At 36.9% G+C, this 24101-nt stretch overlaps 2 protein-coding genes across 4 annotated transcripts in view; both read left to right on the top strand.

Annotated features, from left to right (window-relative positions):
* PHKA1 (phosphorylase kinase regulatory subunit alpha 1) overlaps window positions 1-24101 on the top strand; it is a 131896-nt gene that overhangs the window by 93664 nt on the left and 14131 nt on the right. For all 3 annotated transcript variants that reach the window (XM_082609490.1, XM_082609489.1, XM_082609488.1), the window contains 10 exons: window positions 3131-3209; window positions 5398-5564; window positions 7950-8126; window positions 9706-9797; window positions 10157-10296; window positions 19120-19276; window positions 19751-19830; window positions 21046-21124; window positions 21265-21394; window positions 23896-23997. In XM_082609490.1, the coding sequence (XP_082465616.1) occupies window positions 3131-3209; window positions 5398-5564; window positions 7950-8126; window positions 9706-9797; window positions 10157-10296; window positions 19120-19276; window positions 19751-19830; window positions 21046-21124; window positions 21265-21394; window positions 23896-23997 (1203 nt within the window). The remainder of the gene's footprint in view (window positions 1-3130; window positions 3210-5397; window positions 5565-7949; window positions 8127-9705; window positions 9798-10156; window positions 10297-19119; window positions 19277-19750; window positions 19831-21045; window positions 21125-21264; window positions 21395-23895; window positions 23998-24101) is intronic.
* LOC309796411 (large ribosomal subunit protein eL31-like) lies at window positions 1662-2379 on the top strand. Its single transcript, XM_082609491.1, has one exon. The coding sequence runs from the start codon at window positions 1824-1826 to the stop codon at window positions 2196-2198; it is 375 nt and encodes a 124-aa protein (XP_082465617.1). The 5' UTR covers window positions 1662-1823; the 3' UTR covers window positions 2199-2379.

The raw sequence follows: 24101 nt of genomic DNA, 5'->3' as shown, positions 1-24101 counted from the left end.
TATACAAGGAGATAAAGTAAAAAACACTATAGATAAATCAAAATGGAATTCTTGTGTTTCAGAAAGCAGGAAGAAAAAATAGAAGAACAGAGGAACAAACAAAACAATAAGTAAAATGGCAAACTCATTCCTAATATATTAATAATTACATTAACTGTAAATAGCCTAAATACACCAATTAAAAGACTGAGATTGGCAGAGTAGATTTAAAAATGACCCACATATATGCTGACTCCATGAGATTCACTTCATACGTAACAATATAGGTAGACTAGAATAAAATAATGGAAAAAATATGCCATGTAAAATTAATTTTAAAGATCAGAAGTGGCCATATTAATATCTGGTAAAATAGGCTTCAGAATAAAGAAAGAAAATATAGATAATAAAAATAATGTTAAGAATGAGGAAGGGGATATAGCAACAGAAATGGAGGAGTCTTTACAAATTATAAAAGAGTACCAAATACAATTTTATAAATCTAGATAAAGTTGACAAATTTCTAGAAAAGTAAATGATATAAGAATAAGCTTAAGAAATAGAGACACATAGAGAACAGACTTATGGATACCAAGGGGGTGGGATGAATTGGGAGATTGAGATTGACATATATACACTACTATGTATAAAATAGATAACTAGGGCTTCCCTGGTGGCTCAGTGGTTGAGAGTCCGCCTGCCGATGCAGGGGACATGGGTTCGTGCCCCGGTCCGGGAAGATCCCACATGCCGCGGAGCGGCTGGGCCTGTGAGCCATGGCCGCTGAGCCTGTGCATCCAGAGCCTGTGCTCCACAAAGGGAGAGGCCGCAACAGTGAGAGGCCCACGTACCGCAAAAAAAAAAAAAAAAAAAAAAAAAAAAAAAACTAATGAGAACCTACTGTATAGCACAGGGAAACTATTCAGTGCTCTGTGGTGACCTAAATGGGAAGGAAATCTGACAAAGAGAGGGTATTTGTGTACGTAAAACTGATTCATTTTGCTGTACAGCAGAAACTAATACAACATTGCAAAGCAACTATACTCCAATAAAAATTAATTTTAAAAAAGAAAAAGCTTAATAAGAAATATGCATAAAACTATGTAAAAATTGTAAAGCTAATAAAAATCATAAAAGAAGATTTTAATTACTAGAGAGACATATCATGTTGCTTGATGGAAATAGTTAATATTGAGAAGATGTTCATTCTTATTAAATTAATCTATCAATGCAGTGAATTCCAAATCAAAATAAAGACAAATTTTTATGAACAAGCTGAATCTAAATTACATATGGAAGAGAAAATGTACAAGAATAACCAGATTTTTTAAAAACTAAAAACAAGAGAAGATAGATCCATTGGAATTACAATAATGATAAAGACAGCAATCCAAATAGCAGCAAAAGAATATAAATAAATACATTTGTGAAAATCATTCATTTAGGCCTGCTACTTTACATTTTATGCAAAATTAAATTCTAAATAGATTAAACAGCTAAGCAACAAGAAAAACTATAAAAGTATTAGAAGAAAGTATGGGAGAATGTTTTTGTGATCTTGGGCTGAAGAAAGCTGTAGTTTGCAAGACACAGAAAGGAAAACTTGACAGATTTTAAAACATGAAAATCTAAATTAATCTGTTTCTAATTAAATATTTTATACAAAAATGAAGTGTGGTTGAGGCTGAAAGACAAATAATAAAGTAGATAAAATATTTGCCATACATATGATAGAGAAAAGGGTAATAGTCACAAAACATAAAGAGGCCTTGAAAGTCAATTGAAAAAAAAAGATTATTTATTAAAAACATGGGAAAAGAGCTTTCCAACCCAAGCCTGACAGAATGGCTCCTGCAAAGAAGGGTGGCGAGAAGAAGGGCCAGTCCGCCATCACCAAGGTGGTGACCAGAGAATACACTATCATCATTCACCAGCGCATCCATGGAGTGGGTTTCAAGAAGCATGTCCCTCGGGCACTCAAAGAAATCTGGAAATTTGCCATGAAGGAGGTGGGAACTCCAGATGTATACATTGACACTGAGCTCAACAAAGCTGTCTGGGCCAAAGGAATAAGGAATATCCCATACCGTGTCCATGTGCGGTTGTCCAGAAAACATAATGAAGATGAAGATTCACCAAACAAGCTCTATACATTGGTTACCTACGTACCTGTCACCACTTTCAAAAATCTACAGACAGTTAATGTGGATGAGAACTAACGGTTGACTGTCAAAGTTTTCGAACCACCAAAAAAAAAAAAATGGGAAAAGAACATGAACAGGCAGTTCATAAAAGAAATACAAATAGCCAGTCTATACATGAAAACATGCTCAATCTTACTAGTACTAAAATTAAAACAATGTATTTTTTAACGTATCAGATAAACAAAGATTAAAAAGATTTATTAATACCATTGTTGTTAAAGATGTGGGGAAACAATCACTTTCTATACTGATGGTAGACATAGTGGCACAACTTTTTAGTGTGCAGTTTGGCAGTCTATAAAGTTTTTAGTAAGTGTTCCCTTTGTTCTAACAGTTCTACTTGTAAGAATTTATCCTAAGGAAATAATAGAAAAATTGCATCACAGTGTTGCTTATAATACAACAGTCTAAATATCTGTTATGGAATCATTTTTAGCTTTTGCAAAGAATTAGTTAGAAAAAGTGGATCACAAAAGAGTATGTGTAGTATGATCCCCTTCACATAAAGTTGGATAATTGTTAGCCTTCTAAATATTTTTTATGCCTACCCACATACACACATGTAAACCAAAGCTCATTGGATGAGATCATGTACAAAATGTTCAGCACAGTACTTGGCACATAACATTCAGCAGATGGTTGCTGTTGTTATTATTGTCAGCATTCAGTAATCATTCTGTGTTCTGCAATCAGGCAATGTGCTAAGTACTTACAATAAATAAGATACTGTCTGAGGAACTCTCCACTCTTGGTCATCATCCCTTACCATTTCCCATTCTGCACAGCGTCATTGGCTCTCAGATGAAGTGTTGAAATACAGGGTGGTCAACGAGGACTGTCTCATTTGTACCATCACCACCAGAAAATTGGTTTAAAATAATTGAAAGATTCCCCTTATTTCAAAGTTAAAATCACAAAGATTGTTTTAAAATTCTCTTCATTTTAAGATGAAGATGGAACCAGCTTGAATTCAAGTATCCTGGCAGCACTCCGAAAAATGCAGGATGGCTATTTTGGTGGGGCAAGGTAAGTGACCTCTATCCACTCAGTAGTGAAATGAAGTGAAATTTGGATGCTGGGTATAGTAATGGTAGATTTGTGATGCCTTTCTCTGTATCTTTAGCAACATATACCCATCCTATTCCAGGAGCTGGTGTTTGATAGATTGAATCAAGGAATTTAATGTTAAAGAGAAGGATTGGAATTTTTTCCCACCCTGTTCTTTGCCTACACCCCATAAATTCAGTGGATCAGGAAACTTACCCTGGAAGGAAGGAAGAATGGAAGGGAGGGAGGGAAGGAGGGAGGAAAGGAGGTTACTGGACTATTCAATTCTCACTGCTTTCTTTTTTCCCTAAGTTTTTATTTTGAAAAATTTTAAGTAGACACAAATATGCAAGAATCTTATTGAATACCATATACCCTCCCTCAAGACTCACCTGTTGTTAACATCTGTACCACTTGTGTGTTCTCTCTCTCCCCCCTTCCTTCCTCTCCTCCCTCCCTTCCTCTCTTGTTCCCTACCCTTCTCCCTCTCTCACACATACGTATGTGCACATGCACACATGCACACACACACACACAGGCACACACACTTTTTTCGCTAAAGTGTGTGAGAGTTAGTCAGAGATATCATGACTCTTCAACCCTAAATACTTCAGTTTCTGTTTTCTGAGAAAGAGGGCATTCTCATACATGACTACAATATAATCAGCACACTCAGAAAAGTTAATATTGATATGATACTATTATCTAATACAGAGTCCATATTCAAAATTACCCAGTTGTCTCAATAATGTTTTCCCATAGCTTTTTTCCCACTCCAGCTCCAATGAAAGATCACTCGTTGGCTTTTAGTTATTATATCTCCTTGATGTCTTTTAATCTAGAGCAATTCCCCAGCCGTTTGTTAATATTTCATTACAATTTTCATTACAATTTTAAAGAAAGAAGGCCAGTTATTTTGCAGAATGTCTCTCAGTTTGTTTAAAATGTTATCTTCTGAGTCACTTTCCCCTGTCTGAGTTTACTCATTGGTGACCTTACAATGGACATGTCTATTGCTTGCCAGCCCTTCCATGGGGAGAGCACTTCTCTCCATATTCTTCATAATCCTCCATTCGTGTCTAGATTCCATTATCCTTTCTCCAACAGTCTTTGACCAAATGGCTTTAGCTTCCATGGATCAATCAGTTATTACTAAATGGGGTTGTAAAATCATGATTCTGTGTTTCTATCATTCTTTGTACATGTATTAGTTGGAATCCTGTTAAAAAAAAAAAGCTCTCCCTTACCCCCTTTAATTTTGTAGTTTTATTGCCAGCATAGAGTCATAGATTCTTATTTTATTTTTATGTCATGCTTCATTCCATTGTCTATTTCAGTGTACATATTATTCAAGATCTGGCATGGACATATATACACTACCAAACGTAAAATAGATAGCTAGTGGGAAGCAGCCGCATAGCACAGGGAGATCAGCTCAGTGCTTTGTGACCACCTAGAGGGGTGGGATAGGGAGAGTGGGAGGGAGGGAGACACAAGAGGGAAGAGATATGGGAACATATGTATATGTATAACTGATTCACTTTATTATAAAGCAGAAACTAACACACCGTTGTAAAGCAATTATATTCCAATAAAGATGTAAAAAAAAAATCTGGCCATTGGGAGCCCCCTCAAACTGACTTCTTTATCAAATCAGTACTATTGACTTTCCCTTTGGGTTTGGTTTTGCAATTGGCTTTATAAGTAGGGGGAGATATGGCTTACAATCTACTATAATTCTTTAAATTGTCAGATACCGTTTTTTTCTTTACAAAATGGTCTTTTTGAGTATTTTTTGAAATGATACGACAGATTTGTGGTGATTTATCTTCATTCTGTCCTAGCTTCTCTTGCAGCCAATGGAAGTTTTTGCCAGATATTTGGCATAGTTAGCAATGTAGTATGTGGCAATGAAAGAGATCAAAACTGATCTGCTGGTGGATTGTGAACCCATAATTGTAGTCTTTATTAACATAGTACCCTAACCTATACTACACTATGTCTAGGAGTGGTGTAAATTTTCACTTTTACAAAATTTGTACTAATGTATAAACGTTAGTAATCCCCCAACAGAACATTCTAGGTATCCTTTTTATCGCTAAACTGTGTTGTTTTGAAAATGATTTCCTCTGATTTTCTGTTTTCTATGTACCCTCTTAATTGTCAGGATTCAAACAGGTAAACTGTCAGAGTTTTTGACAACATCTTGCTGCACACATTTGAGCTTTATGGAACCTGGACCCGAGGGTAAATTGTATGGTGAAGATTATGATGACTATGATAATGAGCTGGAATCTGGTGACTGGATGAATGGCTATGGTTCAACCAGTAATGGTAAGGAGGCTTCATAAATGCACTGGCCTTGCTGGACAAGAATACAAAGTATTGTTGAGCATCCTCCTTAATATTTCTCCTGCCAGCAGTCTCACTCCTATTTAATACACCTAGATTTCTGCTTTTGTTTGGCTTCACTTTTCATTCTTCTACTTACCTTTGGTTTCTGGTCTAATATCCCTGTGGTGATTCTGGAGTATAGAGTTGGACTATCCCTTACTAAGGTTAGGGGAGATTTCTCTCCCAGGTACATAAAATGACTGGTACTTTAAAACTGGGAGGAAGCAATGTTGAGTGAGAGATATTTGATCAAGTATGTAGTAGGAAAACTAGACATTTACGTACTGCTTTTTGACATTAAAAAGCATAAAAAGTATAAAATTCCATCAGAGTTCTTTTATATAGAATATTATATAATCTATAATTTTATATTCTAGTACATTCTATATATTCTAATTTTATATAGTTCTTTTATATAGAATATTATAGGGGTACATCAGAATCTCTGGGGAGGTCTGCGTAGTTTGAAAAAGCCGATTTGGTACGCCTATTGCTTTCATGTTACAACTAGACAAATAACGCAGAACAAAATCTAATTGGTTTCTACGAATACAAAGATGATATAGTGAGAAAGCATCGTGGGGGCCTGAGAAAAACCCTAAAGTGTTAAAATGCTGACCTAGGCAAGGCAAACATTACATTATTTGAATCCCACAGAGAGAAGGGCCAGTGGGAGTGAATTATTGTTCTAGTTATGTAAAACATGGTTTGTCTGCTTTCACTGTCTGGTTTTCTGACTGTTAGCCTATATCTTAAGGCAGCCAATTTCTTTATCTTAAGAGTGGTGTGTTGGAGAGAAGAAAAATAAATAAATTAGCTTTCCTCAGTGAGCTAGCAAGCATAATCTCATATACAATAAACCAAAACACTAGCAGTCAGAAGGACTGTTTTCTCATTTGGGCTCAGCATTTACTCACCTAAGTACCATTTAATTCACTCTGTTTTTATAAGATCTAAAATAGTGTGAATTTCTTTGTTTGATGAGTACATTAAATACAAGGTTATTTCCTGTTATCAGTAATACCCAAAGTCATGATATATATCTTGGCATAAGCTGAAATATTTTGAAAACCAAATAAGACTGATCATATATTGAGGTTGTTTGCTATTGCATAGGTAGTTGTGATTTACATCTGTAGCACTCATTCTCTTAGACTGCTTTCTTAAATATACCTCTTTAATGATATGTTTTTACTAAGCTTGATATTATGCATTCTGAGTCACTTTCCCCTGTCTGGGTTTACTCATTGGTGGCCTCACAATGGGCATGTCTGTTGCTTGCCAGCTCTTCCATGGGGAGAGCGTTTCTCTCCATATTGTTCATAATCCTCTACTCAAGTGTCTAGATTGTATTCAAGGTTATAATATTTGTCATTAAGATGTCACTGAGTATGAGGTCCACTCCTGCAGCTCTGCTAGTTCCCATTAGTCACATCAGAGAACAGAAAGACATCTGGAGAGCTCCCCAGAGGTAATCAAAATCCAGATGATACATGACTGACGTAGCAAACTTCAGTATTGATCCAAACATTGGGCTTTTCCAACTATAAATGTTGCAGGTGTTCATGTAAAATCTGAAATGTTAAGCAGCCACAAGATATATGTATTTTTTTTGTTTCCATTATCCGTAGTCAGAGATAATGTTATAGAAGGTGTTGGGGGGGAGGAAGAGACCAAGAGGATAAGGACTATATCTGTCTTCTTCAGCACTGAAACCTCAGCACCTAGTACACCACCTGGTCCATAGTGGGCAATAAATATTTGGTGAATAAATGAAGAGGGTAACAAAAAAGACCAATGTGTGGTCAGTAGTCCTTTTGACACCAGTGCCACATGGAGCTTGTTTTTTCTTTAGCAATTGTAGCTGCCATTTGTGGAATCTGTCTGTTTTCAGCTAGGCTCAATGTTTAGGAGAAGATTTTTGCCCTTCCCCACAAGTCTCCTCATACCAGTGAGACTCAAAGGGCCCTATTCTACTCCTCCACCACAACTGCCACCACCACTACCATCACACACACATACATAGATTATGAAATGCTCCACCTGGCCTATAATAAGCTCATACTACTTTCAGGGAACCTAATATTGTCTCAACAAAGTTGAAGAACAGGTGGATCCTGGTAAATGGCCATAGTTTCTGAATAGTAAAGCTACGAGACTGTATAATGATCACCAACTATTTTCCCCCATGAGCTAAAACAACCTGGTTTTGGTGCTGTGTTGTGGGTGGGCACAGGAGCCAGTCATTCTGTTTGGTGGGGTAGATTGTGAAGTAACTAAAATGTTTATTTTTTTCTCTTCCCCCTCCCCCCACTAACCTTGCAGCTCACTGTGGTGATGAAGTTGCTCGTTATTTAGATCACCTTTTGGTGCACACTGCTCCCCATCCTAAAGTAGCCCTTACCTCACAGAAGAGAGGGCTAAATCGGTTCCGAGCTGCTGTGCAGGCAACCTGCGATTTAATGTCCTTGATGACCAAGGCCAAGGAGCTGCATGTACAGAGTGAGTAATGCCATGACTCACTGGAGTCAGGAACAGGATGACATGAAGCCCAGGATGGGGGTGGGGTGTTTATTACAGTGTAGGCAGGAACTTTGTTTTGTTCACTGCTTTATCCTAGCATCTCAGACAGCACCTAGAACATATTAGATGCTCAAATATTTGTAAAATTAATGAATTTTTACAATTAAAAATGGGTAATTAATGGGTATAGTTTTGCTATAGATAGTGCTGTGTAGTCTGGTTTAACCAGTTACATAGCAAGAAGAGACAGAACAAGAGACATGGAGCATATTCAATTTTAACATCAAAGTATTATAATGTGGAAAGGATTTTTTCTTCCTTTGGAAAAGTTACTAATTTGGAAGTAATTTTATTTAAAGAGAAAGCATTGCAGACTATTACAAGATAACCTTGTAATGGAAAGGGAGATATTCTCCCTTAAGTAAGCTAAATCTGGTTCCTTAGGCCAGCTGTAACTTATACAGTCAGTTGTTCCAGCAGTGTAGAGCTGTATTTGTCAACTACAGTATCATTCTTCAACAGCTTTACCATTCTTCTCCCCAAGACTGCTATCCTCCCCCATTCACAGTGGAGGATGTCTTCTACCACACATTGCCAGGAGTAGTCATGGTTCCTAAGAGTGTTCAGGACCTGTATGATAGCTGCATATGAAGGGACAGAAGGGCTCCTTGGCCACACCTAGAGGACCTAAATGTTAATATTTCACAGATGATGAGAATGATTGAGATGCATGATCTTACTGTCTAAAATTTTATTGACCATTACTAACCAAAGATATTAAACATGATCATTGGGGAATCATTTAACAGTTAGAAAAGGGAAAAGCTTAGCATACATAGCCTTTGCATATGCTTCCTTGACAGAGGGCTTATGCAAAGACATCAGCTTTATTAAGTTATACTTCTTGATTGTGAATCAGGAAACTTGAGCTTAATTCCCAGCTCTGCTACTTACTTGCTTGAACAGTTATCTGAGCTCTGTATCTCTCTTTCTGTATCTGTAAAATGGCAAAAATGACAAGAGAGTCTCTCCTTAGAGGTTATGGTAAGTGTTTCAACAATGAACTGTAAGTAAAAATCTTAGGAATATCCCAAAGTTTGTCAGCCACTACATTTTTTGATTCCCTAGATAGGATCATCCGTTTATCTGTTCTCAAGCAATTCCAACTGCTAGCAGCCAGATAGTCTTCTGGGAGAGTCCAGAAAATATAAAATGTAACTGGGTTCTTTCTGTTATATGTGGTATTCTATTAAAGTATCAGTGATAGCACCATTGTGGTATTGATTATGTTCGTAGAATTTAATATCTTATATGTCCAGGTGATGCTATAATTCTAGATATTCCATTCAAAATATGTTTATTGATTGATTGGTTGAATATCCTTTGATTTATCTGACCTTCATATTTCTTTTCTTTGCTATTACCAAGAAAGGGTAAACTTCTCATTCTTGTTCTATAAAGAACCAACCCATATGTAACTTCATTGTTGAGGTCAACTGTGCATTTTTATTAATCTCTTAATTATCTAAGCTTTTCCATAAATATCAACCTCTTGCAGATGTACACATGTATCTTCCTACAAAGATATTTCAGGCTTCCCGGCCTTCACTCAACTTACTTGACTTACTTCATGCACCACAAGAGGACCAGGTAAATTTGCACAGGAGGTATTTCTATCAGCTTTTCGCAAAACTGCCATTCTTACAGAAAATAATAGAACTAGCCATTATGGTTTCTACTAGTAACTGGTGGTAGGCAAAATGCCACCATTGTGAAGATATATGTCCTTTTTAGTTCACTTTTTAAATGGGCAAGTGTTTTCTAGTCAGGCTTAAGAAAACTAGATTGCTGTATCATACATTCTGAAGGTGTCATTGTTTTTGCTTCACTTTTTCTCAAAATTTAGGAAACTCTTATGGAAAAGGTTTAGAAAGTGAAAAGATCAACACTCTAGGGCATTATTTAAGGTGAGCACTTGTGGATTTTTTTTGTCTTTTCTCAAACTAAAGGTTCCCTCTGTTCGTGTAGAAATACATCTTCCTAGAGACCCGTCTGGGGAAGTGGACTTCAAAGCACTGGTTTTACAGTTGAAGGAGACCTCCAGCTTACAGGAGCAAGCTGATATCCTCTACATGCTATATACTATGAAGTAAGTGATGGATATTATCAATCTACTTTCATGATCATATAGAAAAGGAAGTATAGCATAGTAAATATAGCACTGCTCTGGAGTCTCACTGATGTGGATTTGAATAGTTTTGCAACCTACCCACTGTGTAACTTTAAAGTCTCAGTTGTCCTCATTTATAAAATTTGGATTAGACCTACCACATAGAATTGTTTTAAAGATTAAAACAAGATAAAATATCTGCAGTCTCTAATACAATGCCTGGTACATAGTAAGTGACTAATAACATAAACATTATTATCATTATTATGGTTATTTTAAGCCTCCATTATTTGGTAAAATCTATAGATAAATAAATTTTTAACTCAAAAGAAGTAAGAATATGGAGGCTTACAGGAAAAGAAAGTAGCATTAGTGAGTGTTTGCTATGTGTCAGGCACCCTCTGCTAGGTACATTTTATCTAGGTACCTTGAGCTCCTCTCTCCTGTCCCCCAAATTCCCCTACAAAATTACCTGTTCTTCCTCACTTATTCATGTTGTCAGCACCCTGAAGAGGCAGGATGGACCCCCGCCCTCCCCTAATTTGTTTTGGATGTCAAGACTGATGATGCCACACACATACCAGAAGGGTGTGGGTCCTTAAAAAGCAGGGAAAGAGGCTGGATTTGGAATTTTATTATGATTAGGAGGTGAGGCTGGGATGAGGGTTCATTCTCAATGGCACCAAAAGAGGGAACACTCAGACTTTTTTATCAGCTTGACCAGGAGTTGGCTGGAAAGGAAAGGGGAATGGTAGGACTTGAAAGTAGTCAGCAGTCAAATATCAAAAACGGAGTCGCGAAAAAAAATGAAGTCTATTCTATGAAATTCTCCATCTCTGTTGTTGGAATCAACACCTACCTAATCATCAAGCCTTCTCCCTATATCCAGTTAATCACCAAGTCTGTCCAGTTTTACCTCTAAATATTTATCTTCTGCATCTCTAATATTGCTGCCTTCATTCAGGCCTATGTCTCTCCCTAGGACTATTGCTACAGTTTCCTAACAAATCTTTCTACTTCAGTCTAGTTTTCCTCAAATGCACGCTCAACAGAGGAGGGAGAGTAACTTTGATGATATTGCCGAAATGCCCAGGCTTACACAAAAGTAGAGAGAACAGTGTGATGAACACTTTTGGACCCATCTCCCAGCCTGAACAACTAAAAACTCATGGTTAATCTTGTCACATCTATATTCTCATTCTCTCTTCCTCCTGTATTATTTTGAAGAGGATACACCAAACATTTTATCATTTTATTCCTAAGTATTTCAGTATTATTTCTAAACGACTAAAACCTAACCACAATGGGACTTCTGGTTCTGGACAAGATAGAGTAAATGCATTTCTCTCTGTTCCTCCTGCTAGGTACAGGAGGACATTATTTATAAAACAAACATAACAAGATGTTGAAAGGTGGAGAGAAGGCGGCAGACTGGCTAAGAACCTCATGATTCGAGGACTGAGAGGGTGCTGACGTCCTCCGGTTTTCTTTGTTGCCTCACTGGGTGCTGGAGAAGCCAGCAGCCTGAAAAGGCCAGTCAGTGGGCACAGACAACAAAAGCCCTAAGGAAAACCCATTCTTCCCAGACAAAGGGCTAGGAAAGAGGCACTCTAGCAACACAGACAACTTTTAAACAATAACCACTCTATTCCAGCCAAGCACCAGAGAAAAGTCTGTGGTGCTACCCCTGTCAACAAAGGCTGAGTGGAAAGCCCAGACTTCTGCTCTCACCAAGGCAGGCACTGCTCCACCTTTCTCACTGCCAGGGGAGTGTCAAAGAAGGCTAGGTAGGGATCTGGGACTTTCATCCCCTCTAGGTGGTAATGAAGTCCCCTTGGCCTGACTCCAGAGCCTATGCCATTTCCATCCGATTATGGTGTTTAATGAGTAAGTAAAAAAGGAAGCTGAAAAGCCCGCCAGCACTAAAGTCAAAGTTTTACACATCCAATTTTATTTAAGATAGCCCAAACATATTTTAAGCCATTTAGGGCCTGCCTGCTTTGCATCCTCCTCAAAACTCAACCTGCATCTGCTAGCAAGAGATAAGCCCTGGGCCATGAGTGTCCCAAACCATTGCTGCCATTCAGAGCTTTCTAACCTAGAGCCTCCCCACAGTGCTACTGAGGGACTACACCTAGACCTGTAACCCCCCTCCTCCCATCTTCCCTGGGAGTTCCCTTGCCCTCCTCCTGTTATGGATGGTAGAACTTGTGCCTTATATAAGCCTCCTGACAGTCTGATGCTGTGAGGGACTTCGCCTCTCATACAACCCTTTCCAAGTGCCAACTGTTAAAGCTTGTTATGTGCTACTACCAAGAAAAAGACATGGGTTTTATTACTCCGATACCTTTATTCCTTTCCTTTTTCCTTTAGGATAAGGCTGTCTGTTCAAAAAGTATCAGTTGAATACTTATGTGCTAGGCACAATGCTAAATGCAGAGTAATGAAAAGATAGAGAAGGTGAGAAGAGATAAGGGTTAAGGGCAGAATGACTAATGAATGTAGCTTGAATGAAAACTGAAGATTCAGCAGGGTCATTGGGATAGGCAAGCAAAGGCTTGAAACACTCATGCTTTCCTACCAATTCAGACGGTCCATGGTTGACTGCCAACTCTTCCACTCCTAACGCATGAGTTTTCTTCATCTAATCCTGTACATACTAACTTCACCATAACATCTGATCAAAACCTATAATCTCACTAGAACTAGTTACTCTAGTATCAAACCACTTGAGTAGATTGTTTGATATGCTGCATGGTTTTTAATACACTTGGAATTCTGCCCAATATCCCTTGTGGATTTGACTAGAAACTGGGAGGTGGGGTTTCCTATGTCTATTGACTAGTATTCTTTCTGTGAGTTGTCTGTTCATAACCATTGTTTGCTCTCCATTGGGTTATTTATATTTTTCTTATAGTAGTAGTATATATTACTATTTTGTTTGTTATATTTGTTGCAGATATTTTGTCCAAGGAATTTGTGTTTTAACTTTGTTCATATGCTTTTCTCTAAGCAAAAGTTTCATTTTTTAAAAAAATATTTATTTATTTACTTATTTGGCTGCACCGGGTCTTAGTTGCGGCACACAACATCTTCGTTGTGGAATGGGGGATTATTAGTTGTGGTACGTGGGATCTTTAGTTGCAGCATGTGGTGTCTAGTTCCCTGACCAGGGATCGAACCCTGGCCCACTGCATTGGGAGCGTGGAGTCTTAACCGCTGGACCACCAGGGAAGTCCCAAAAGTTTTGTTTTATATAGTCTTTTCTTTTTTGGCTTCTGAGTTTCTTATCATGCATGGGGAGAACCTTCTCCCCTCCCAGAATTTAAAAATATTTTAAATACCTTTAAGAATTTAAAAAAATTTAAGTCCTTAATCTACTCAGAATTCATTTTTATATGTCTTCTTACTCAACATATGTCTAAAGTCAAATTCAGTCTTTACCAGAAACCTACTACTGCCTAACACTTTTCATGGTATTATTATTCTTTCAGTCACCCAGACTTGAAATTGTGTCAACATCTTCAAGTCCTTCTCGTCCCCTGCCTCCCCCTACCACATCACCACCACTGCTGTTGGGAATCAGTGACCAAACCTATATCCTCTATAATCTAACTTTCGACCTTTATCTACCATTCCTCCCCCATGACAATGTGAATACTGCTACCAAAACAGCCTGCTACTTATCACATCCAAAACAAAGCCTGTACATGACCACCTTCAGACCTTGGTTCATGTTTTTTCCTCTGTCTGGACTACTCTCCCTTTACCACATCCCATCTCTCCTCGTTTGAATTCTAGCTATCCACCAGGGCCTGGATCATCTGTCACCTCCATGAAACTTTCTCTGATCCCTAGGAATAAAAAGGATCTTCCCTGATTATGAGATCTCATAACATTTATTCTCATATTATTTATTTTTATTTTGACCATTTCAAACTTAGAGAAAAGTTGTAAGGATAGTACAAAAAAAAGTTCTGAGAAAACCTTAATTCAAAAAATAATGTACCACAATGTTCATTGCAGCTCTATTTACAATAACCAGGACATGGAAGCAACCTAAGTGTCTATCAACAGATGAATGGGTAAAGAAGACGTGGCACATATATACAATGGAATATTAGCCATAAAAAGAAACAAAATTGAGTTATTTGTAGTGAGGTGGATGGACCTAGATTCTGTCATACAGAGTGAAGTAAGTCAGAAAGAGAAAAACAAATACCGTATGCTAACACATACATATGGAGTCTAAAAAAAAGAAAAAAAAAAAGGTCATGAAGAGCCTAGGGGCAGGATGGGAATAAAGACACAGACCTACTGGAGGATGGACTTGAGGATATGGGGAGGGGGAAGGGTAAGCTGTGACAAAGTGAGAGAGTGGCATGGACATATATACACTACCAAACTTAAAATAGATAGCTAGTGGGAAGCAGCCACATAGCACAGGGAGATAAGCTCGGTGCTTTGTGACCACCTAGAGGGGTGGGATAGGGAGGGTGATGCAAGAGGGAAGAGATATCAGCACATATGTACATGTATAACTGATTCACTTTGTTATAAAGCAGAAACTAACACACCATTGTAAAGCAATTATACTCCAATAATGATGTTTAAAAAAATAATAAAATTAAATTAAAAATTAAAAAAAGAAAAAAGTTCTGGATATCCTTCACCCAGATCCCACAGATATTCACACTGAGCTTTAATATCTCTCTCTCTCTCCCCCCTCCCTGCCTCCCTCCCTCCCTGTCTCCTTCTTCATCATCATCTCATCATCACCATCACCACACACACATTTTTTTTCTGAACCATTTGACAGTATGTGGCAAACATGATCCCCTTCTACCCCCAGACACTTCAGTGTGTATTCCCTAAAGACTAGGAATTCTCTTATATAAGCACAGTATAATTGCCAAAATCAGAAAATTGATGTCAATATAATACTGTTATCTAATCTACAGACCTTATCGAGATTTGTTGGTTGTCCCAATAATGTCTTTATAGCAAAAGAAAATCTAAATGATGCATTTCATTTAGTTCTTATGGGTCCCTCATCTCCTTTAATCTGGAACAGTTCCTAAGTCTTTATTTTTAATGTTATTGACATTTTTGAAGGATACAGACCAGTTGTTTTGCAGAATATCCCTAAATTTTGGTTTATCTGATGTTGCCTCATAATTAAATTCAGGTTATGCATTTTTGGCAAGAATACTACTGAAGTGATGCTGAGTTCTTCTCAGTGTATCCTATCAGGAGGCACATAGTATTGATGAGTCCCATTTCTGGTAACTTTGACCACTTGGTTAAGGTAGTATCTTCCACGTTCCTCTGCTGTAAAGTTACTATGTTATACTTCAAAATTAAAATGTATCTTGTAGAGATGTACTTTGAGACTGTGAAAATATCCTCTTACTCTTCAGACTTTCATTCACTGTTTCTTGAATCCATTGATTCGTATAGTATAGTGTAGTATAGATTTAGTTTTATTATATTAAACATTTATATTATATATAATTTAATATATTGAATAGATAACACATTATCATGGCTCAAACATTTTAAAGTACAAAAGGATACAGTGAAGGGGTAAAAAGTCTTTCTCCCACCTCTGTTCCCCAGATACCTGGTTCCCCTCCTCATAGGCAGTCAATGCTATTGATTTTTTGTGTATCCATCCAGGGACATTTTATGCATATATAGGTATATACAGATATATATGTGTTTACTTTTATACCTGTTTACCCAAATGGTAGATTGAACACCTTTTCTTAAATTTAAAAGCCATTGGTACTTATTTTGCCAGATGTTCTTTTGTTGTTTTTTATTTTCTTATCTATTTGTTGGAATTCTTTTTTTTTTAACCTCTTAATCTCCCTCACCTATTTCTCTCCTCCCCCCACTCCCCTCTCCTCTGGCAACCATGTTTGTTCTCTGTGTCTATGATATTATTTCTGCTTTGTTATGTTTGTTCATTTGTTTTGTTTTTTAGATTCTATATATAAGTGAAGTCATACGATATTTATCTTTCTCTGTCTGACTCATTTCACTTAACATAATATCCTCTAGGTCCACCATCCATGTTATTGAAAATGGCAAGATTTCATTCCTTTTTATTGCAGAGTAATATTCCATTGTGTGTGTATGTATGTGTGTATATGTATATGTGTATGTGTGTATGTGTGTGTGTATATATATATATCACATCTTTATCCATTCATATTAATGGGCATTTAGTTGCTTCCATATCTTGGCTATCATAAATAATGCTGCAGTGAACAGAGCTGTGCATATATCTTTTCAAATTAGTGTTTTCGTTTTCTTCAGATAGATACCCAGAAGTGGAATTGCTGGATCATATGGTAGTTCTATTTTTAAGGGCTTTGTTTTTGCCTTTTTTGAAAATTTTATTGAAGTATAGCTGATTTACAGTGTCATGTTAGTTCAGGTGTACAGCACAGTGATTCAGTTTTATATATATATATATATATATATATATATATATATATATATATATATATATATATATTCTTTTTCAGGTTCTTTTCCCTTATAGGTTAGTACAAAATATTGAGTATAGTTCCCTGTGCTATATAGTAGGTCCTTGTTGGTATTTCTAAGTTTTTGAGGAATCTCCATACTGTTTTCCATAGTGACTGCACCAATTTACATTCCCACCAACAGTGCATGAGGGTTCCTTTTTCTTCACATCCTCACAAACACTTGGTATTTCTTATCTTTTTGATGATGGCCATTCTGACAGGTGTGAGGTGATATCTCATTGTGGTTTTGATTCGCATATCCTTGATGATTAGTGATATTGAGTATCTTTTCATGTGCCTATTAGCCATTTGTATGTCTTCTCTGGAAAAATGTCTATTCAGATTCTCTGACCATTTTCAATCAGATTGTTTATTTTTTTTTTGATGTGAATTGTATGAGTTGTCTATTTTGGATATTAACCCTTCATTGGATATATCATTTGCAATTGTCTTATCCTATTCAGTAGGCAGCCTTTTTGTTTTGATGACAGTTTCCTTCTCTGTGCAAAAACTTTTAGTTTGAGGTAGTCTCATTTGCTTATTTTTGCTTTTGTTTCCCCACACCTGAGGAGACATATCCAAAAACATATTGCTAAGACCAGTGTCAAAGAGTATACTGTCTATGTTTTCTTCTAGAATTGTTATAGTTTCAGGTCTTACATTTAAGTCTTTAATCCATTTTGACTGTGTTTTTATATATGGTGTGGGAAAGTAGTCCAGTTTGATTCTTTTGCATGTAGCTGTCCAGTTTTCCCAGCACTGTTTATTGAAAAGGCTGTCTTTTCCCCATTGTATATTCTTGTCTCCTTTGTTGAACATTAATTAAACATATAATTGTGGGTTCATTTCTGAGCTCTCTATTCTGTTCCATTGGACTGTGTGTCTGCTTTTGTGCTGGTTCCATACTGCTTTGAAGACTGCAGCTTTATAGCATAGTCTGAAGACAGGGAGCATGATTCCTCCAGCCTTTTCTTCTTTCTCAAAATTGTTTTGGCCATTCAGTGTCTTTTGTGTTTCCATACAAATTTTAGAATGATTTGTTCTAGTTCTGTGAAAAATGCCATTGGTATTTTGATAGGGATCGCATTGAATCTGTAGATTGTCTTGGGTGGTATGGTCACCTTAGCAATGTTAATTCTTCCAATCCATGAGCACAGTATGTCTTTTCATTTGCTTATGTCACCTTCAATTTCTTTTATCAATGTCTTATAGTTTTCTGAGTACAGGTCTTTTACCTCCTTAGTTAGATTTATTCCTAGGTATTTTATTCTTTTTGATTTGATATTAAATGAGATTGTTCTTAATTTCTCTTTCTGATAGTTTATTGTCAGTGTATAGAAATGCAGCAAATTTCTGTATATTAATTTTGTATCCTGTGACTTTTCTGAATTCATTGATGAGTTCTAGTAGTTTTTTGGTAGAATTCTTTATACATTAGGAAAATTGGCCTATGAATTGCAAATATTTTTCTCAGTTTGTAATTTGTCCTATGACTTTGCTTATAGTGCTTTTTGCAATAAGAGTTTTGTATATTTATATATAAATGTATAGATCTTTCTTTTATGGCTTTTGGTGTATAGTTCACAGTTTAAAAGTCCTTGACTCTGAAATTATAAAATAGTTCTCCCATATCTCTTTTAGTACTTTAACATTTAAATTTGATACATTTGGAATTTTGGTGTACAGTGTGAGGCATGGATTCAGTGTTTTTTCCAGATGGCTACTTGATTGTCTTAACATCATTTAATAAATAATCTACCTTTTATCATCTATTAAATTCCCAATTTCATAGCACTTCATATATCTTTTATGGTACTTCACAGTTGACTTGTGTTATAGGAACTTTTACGACAATAATGTATATGATGTGTGTGTGTGTGTGTGTGTGTGTGTGTGTGTATCTTTTAAAAATAAGCACACATTCTTCTTACTTCTTCATTAGTTCCCTAAGTGTAGCATACTTTCTGAACTTTCAGTAGTTAAATTAAGTCTTTGACACTAATTTCAGCTACTTTGAAGCCCATTAAGAGGGTAAAAGAATACATTTTGTCAAAACACAACTGAAACTAAGACTTATTCTTGTCTAGGTATTCGGCTTTCAGTACTGACTTAAAAATACTTTTACGAGAATTCATAGTAAATAACATTCATTTCCTAATGAGAGAGACCTATCAAAAACAGGCATATTCACTATGACACAAACAAAATATTGTTGCCTGTAGCTTTATTTATAATTAATGTAGACCTGCCTTTAACATTCCAGAGGACCTGACTGGGACACTGGATTGTATGATGAAGGGAGTGCAACAGTCAGAGAGCTGCTTATTGAGCTCTATAGCAAAGTTGGAGAAATTCGTCACTGGGGCCTGATCCGATACATCTCTGGAATCTTAAGGAAGAAGGTGGAAACACTCGATGAGGTACTATAAATTCTTCTTGAATTTATACCAAATCTAAATGGAGGTGCTTTTTAAAAATTGGTTTCTGCAGTTGTTTTTTAACGCAGTCACCACAGCATCTAACCACTTAAGATGTTGTTTTTCCCACATAACATTTCTGATTATCAGGTAGCTTTTTTTGTTTATGAATGTCAAATATATAATACTGAAGCATATAAACTGTAGACTTATAGAGGTGTTATAAACTATGAGAATTCTAGGTCTTAAGAGTGAATGTATACTAGGCTAAAAGTTCCTACCTTTTAGGAGATAAAAATACTTCATTGTTCCTTCCTAGAAATCCCTCTTTTCTGATCTTCATCGCATTTCCTGAGGAAAAGATTGATGTGTCATTAAGTTAAGGGAGAGCAAAGGTTTCTAGGCTGAAAAGAGAAAATTTCGTGGAAATGTGAGGTGTTATGGGAAGGATAATACTATTATACTATTTATTCCTAGGTCTGCACAGACCTTCTCTCCCACCAGAAACATTTGACAGTGGGACTCCCTCCAGAACCTCGAGAGAAGACCATCTCTGCGTTAGTATGGTTTCTGTTTGGGTTTGATCAAGCTTCTCTGAGACTTTAAGGAGCTGTGTGGACTGACTGCAATTCTCTTGTCCTAATCTATAAGTGTACAATAATGTCCTACGTGTGTGAGCTTCTATCAGGGACAGTCGACGTGAGAATGTTGGTAGTGATAGGACATGAGTAAGTGAAAGAGAAGGCTCACAGGGAGTAGTACTCAAATGTATTTTGCTCTTTTGGGTTTTTTTTGTTCTTTTGTTTTTACTTATTGGCTTTACCAAACGTTTTATTCAAAAAACAAACAAACAGGGCAACTGGAATTAGCCCCCACAAAAAATCAGCTATACTCTAGACTTTGTTCCAGGCCTGTCTCCTTGGCTTATAGATGGCTGTTTTTTCCTTATGTCTCTTCACACTTCTTCTCTCTCTGTGTGTCTCTGTGTCCAAATTTCTCACTTATAAAAGACACCAGTCATATTAGATTAGGGCCCACCCAATTACCTCACTTTAGCTTACCTCTGTAAAGACCCCATCTCCAAATAAGGTCACACTCTGAGATAGTAGGGATTAGGATTTCAACATAGGAACTTAGAGGGAACACAGTTCAATCCATAACACCTTACTCCTGGCAAACAGAACCTTTTATTACAAATCAGATCAATTTTGTGGCTACTGTGGGCAATCCAAAAGAAGATGGCATGCCCCATGCCCCCAGAGTGCTTAGTATCAACAGGAGAGGCAGAAGTGTAGGAGGGTGTGTGTGTGTGTGTGTGTGTGTGTGTGTGTGTGTGTGTAAACTGATGAAACTATAAAAAATCAGTATAACTCTATAAGGTGAGATTGTAAAGTAATAAAATGTCTTCCACAAGGCACAGCTTAGATTTAGTTTATTACTTTTTAGCCATAATAGTTACTCGTCAAATGTTAAGAATTAACCATGAAAGACTGGTCTGGAAGGACATAATGGGGTGAGTTTTAAATACAATTTGGAAGGAGAAGGGCAATCCAGGCTTAGAGACGGGAGAGCAGAGCTCTCCTGAGTTGATATGGTCCAGAGTGCTTTGGGGAGGCAGTGAACTTTGAAGACTGAAAGAACCAGAATGCTACCAGTAATGATGAGATGTTGAGACACTGACTTGGACTTGGGAGGAGCTTTTTTATTTTCTCAATAAATTTAGCTTTAAGTAGTTGCAGAATTTTGTCTTTCTTCACTGTCCTCTTCCTTAGACCTCTGCCCTATGAAGAACTCACTCAGCTGATAGATGAAGCCAGTGAAGGGGACATGAGCATTTCAGTTCTTACACAGGTGAGCAGAATTATAAAGCCTAATCTGGTGATTGATATTTAAAAGTTTGTTTTCAGTTGATCTGGCAATTTCTGAAGACCACAAAATAAGCCTTCTGAGATCTAGGGCATAATTTTTGTCTGTATTCATTCCATGCACAGGAAATAATGGTATATCTAGCCATGTATATGCGAACTCAGCCTGGCCTCTTTGCTGAAATGTTTCGACTTCGAATTGGTCTGATCATACAAGTTATGGCAACAGAACTGGCCCACTCGCTTCGATGCTCAGGTATTCAATTAAGTAACTGTTTGAGGCAGAATTCACTTTTAATAGAGTTCTATTGAGTTTTGAATCAGGAGGGAAAGGAAGCTAAAAGATTTTTAGCAGTAGCTCAGAAGCTGCATATAGCAGTCTTGTTCCCATGTTAGTCAGTCTCTATACAAGTCAAGGGACTGCTATGACAAATTTATATATTAGTTGTCAGCTTCGAAATTCCACCTCCTAGGGGCTCTGCACTCCCAATTACATTCCTACTAACTCCTAGAGTGATCCGAGGCATACATCAAACTAAGTGTGATAGACTGGGTTCGATTCTGATTCAGGCATGGCCACTTCTGGTTGTCAGATTGAGTCACCACATCAGTTTGATTATAGTGTCAGTATTCTGTCTAGTCAACATCAGGATCAAATAAAGGAAGGGAATATTTCTATTCATATTTATCTGACAGGACTCTTTTTGATATTAGCTATAGGTATATTTGGCAAGGTAGCAGTTTTAGTTAGAAGAATAGATGAGGCCTTTGGAAGCTGTAGCACAGAATTACGGGAAGACCCCATGGCATGACTATTTTTTCCTTCGGTATTTGATTTCAACAAGAATGGCAAAGTAACAGATAGGGATTGAATACAAAGATAAAATCACAGTTGCAAAACTCAATTTTAGCCATTGTTTCAGTTAAATTTCCCCAAAAGGCTTTTAATTGAGCTGTTAGCAAGTAGCTAAATTTATTGGTTTGAATCTAACCTAAATTACATGAGATAATGTATATTTAAATAACCCTTTAAAGGAATAAAGCTAATGATTATTTTATACCTACCATATGCCAGACACTGTACTTTTTGCTTTATATTTACATATATTATCTCATTTAATCCTTACAACAACCAACTGGAGAAGGTATTTTTATCTCACTTTTACTGATTGTAAAAGGAATTGAAACTCAACAAACTATTGGATGTAAAATAGGCTCAAGGATGTGTTGTACAACACAGGGAATATAGCCAATATTTTGTAATAACTGTAAATGGAAAGTAACCTTTAAAACTGTATAAAAATTTTAAATTATTTAAATAAAGCTAATGAGCAATTTTTAGAAAATGAAACTCAGAAAGGTTAATGACTTGCCCAAAGTTACATAACTGGTAAATAGTGAAATTTGAGTCCAAGTCTGCCTGATTCCAAATGATCGCCAGTTCAGCACATTGTTATAAGATTACATGCATATATATATATTTTTCTCAAGCTTTGGTAGCAAGTGATGTTTTATGAGAGTCTGATTATTCAGTAATAAACCTCAAGAAGTGATAAATCCTCAAACATTCTTCACTTTTCCTTAATTGCCCATTACAGATTTTTTTTCCTGTGGATTCATCAAACCATGGCTATTTATTTCTTCTAGGATAAAGTCAAGATCCCTGGGTCTGATATTCAAGACCCTCAACAGTCTGGCCTCTACCTCCCAGTTCAACAGTACTTCCCACTAATTTTATCAGTCCCCATCCTTGGAGATTGATGTCTCCTCTTATTTCCAAAGCATTTATTGTCTATACCTCTCATTTGACACTTAGTATAGCCATGCCATGTTTTACTGTTGTTTATCTTGTTTACATGTCCAGTCTCTCCCAAATAGTTGGTCAGCCTCACAAGGTCAAGTGCCATGTCATACCTCTTTGTACTAGCATTGCTTAAAATCATGACCTACATGTAGTAAACTCATAATAGGTGTCTGATGTTGATGAACAAATTCAAGTTATCTTCTCAATATTCTTCATAATTTCATAGATTCATATCTATTCTCTTTTTAAATCCCCATATTTCCAGATAGAGAGAAGTTTTGATTATTTTAGCCCATCTTCGTAGATACAATCATTGCTTTCTCTGACTGGTTTCCAGTTCCACTGTGCTCCTTTCATTCTTCCCACTTTCAAATAAAGATTCTGAGTATCCTAATGATGTGGAAGAGGGGTGAAGAAGAAATCAAGGGCCTAGTTAATCCATAAACTGGATAATCAGTCCTTAAATTATTAAGAATCTGTTGGAGGATGAATGCCTAGGCAGTATGGTGCTGGAAATTTATTTTCTTTAACATCTTTATTGGAGTATAATTGCTTTACAATGTTGTGTTAGTTTCTGCTGTATAACAAAGTGAATCAGTTATATGTATACATATATCCGCATATCCCCTCCATCTCGTGTCTCCCTCCCACCCTCCCTATCCCACCCCTCTAAGTGGTCACAAAGCACCGAGCTGATCTCCCTGTGCTATGCGGCTGCTTCCCATTAGCTATCTATTTTACATTCGGTACTGTATATATGTCAATGCTACTCTCTCACTTCGTCCCAGCTTACCCTTCCCTCTCCCCGTGTCCTCAAGTCCATTCTCTATGTCTGCGTTTTTTCTTCCAATCAAGTGACTCAGAAATTCTAAGCAAGAAAGGAAATAGAGAAAAAATAGAGTGAGTGGCAGGTCAATTAGAAATCCCTCTGTTCTAACATTTCTGCTGAGTAGCTGAGGAAGCCACAGATGGCCTGATGAATCTCAGTCCTTCAGCCATGAAGAACCTCCTGCATCACATTCTCAGTGGCAAGGAGTTTGGCGTGGAACGAAGCGGTAAGGTTGAATCACTGCATTTCTATTTCAGAATGTTTGTTTTAAATGTCTCATTGATTTTAAAGTGTTTTGCTTTTATCAGAGGAACTTTTCTCCCAAATAAA

The sequence above is a fragment of the Mesoplodon mirus genome (genome assembly GCF_964341445.2).
Source record: "Mesoplodon mirus genome assembly, chromosome: X".
Lineage (NCBI taxonomy): Eukaryota > Metazoa > Chordata > Mammalia > Artiodactyla > Ziphiidae > Mesoplodon > Mesoplodon mirus.
The sequence above is the reverse complement of the archived record's forward strand: the minus strand, read 5'-3'. Positions and strand labels throughout refer to the sequence as shown.

What these genes read in the sequence shown, in the direction of transcription:
- LOC309796411 (XM_082609491.1), top strand. Translation starts at nt 1,824, where the DNA reads ATGGCTCCTGCAAAGAAGGGTGGCGAGAAGAAGGGCCAGTCCGCCATC.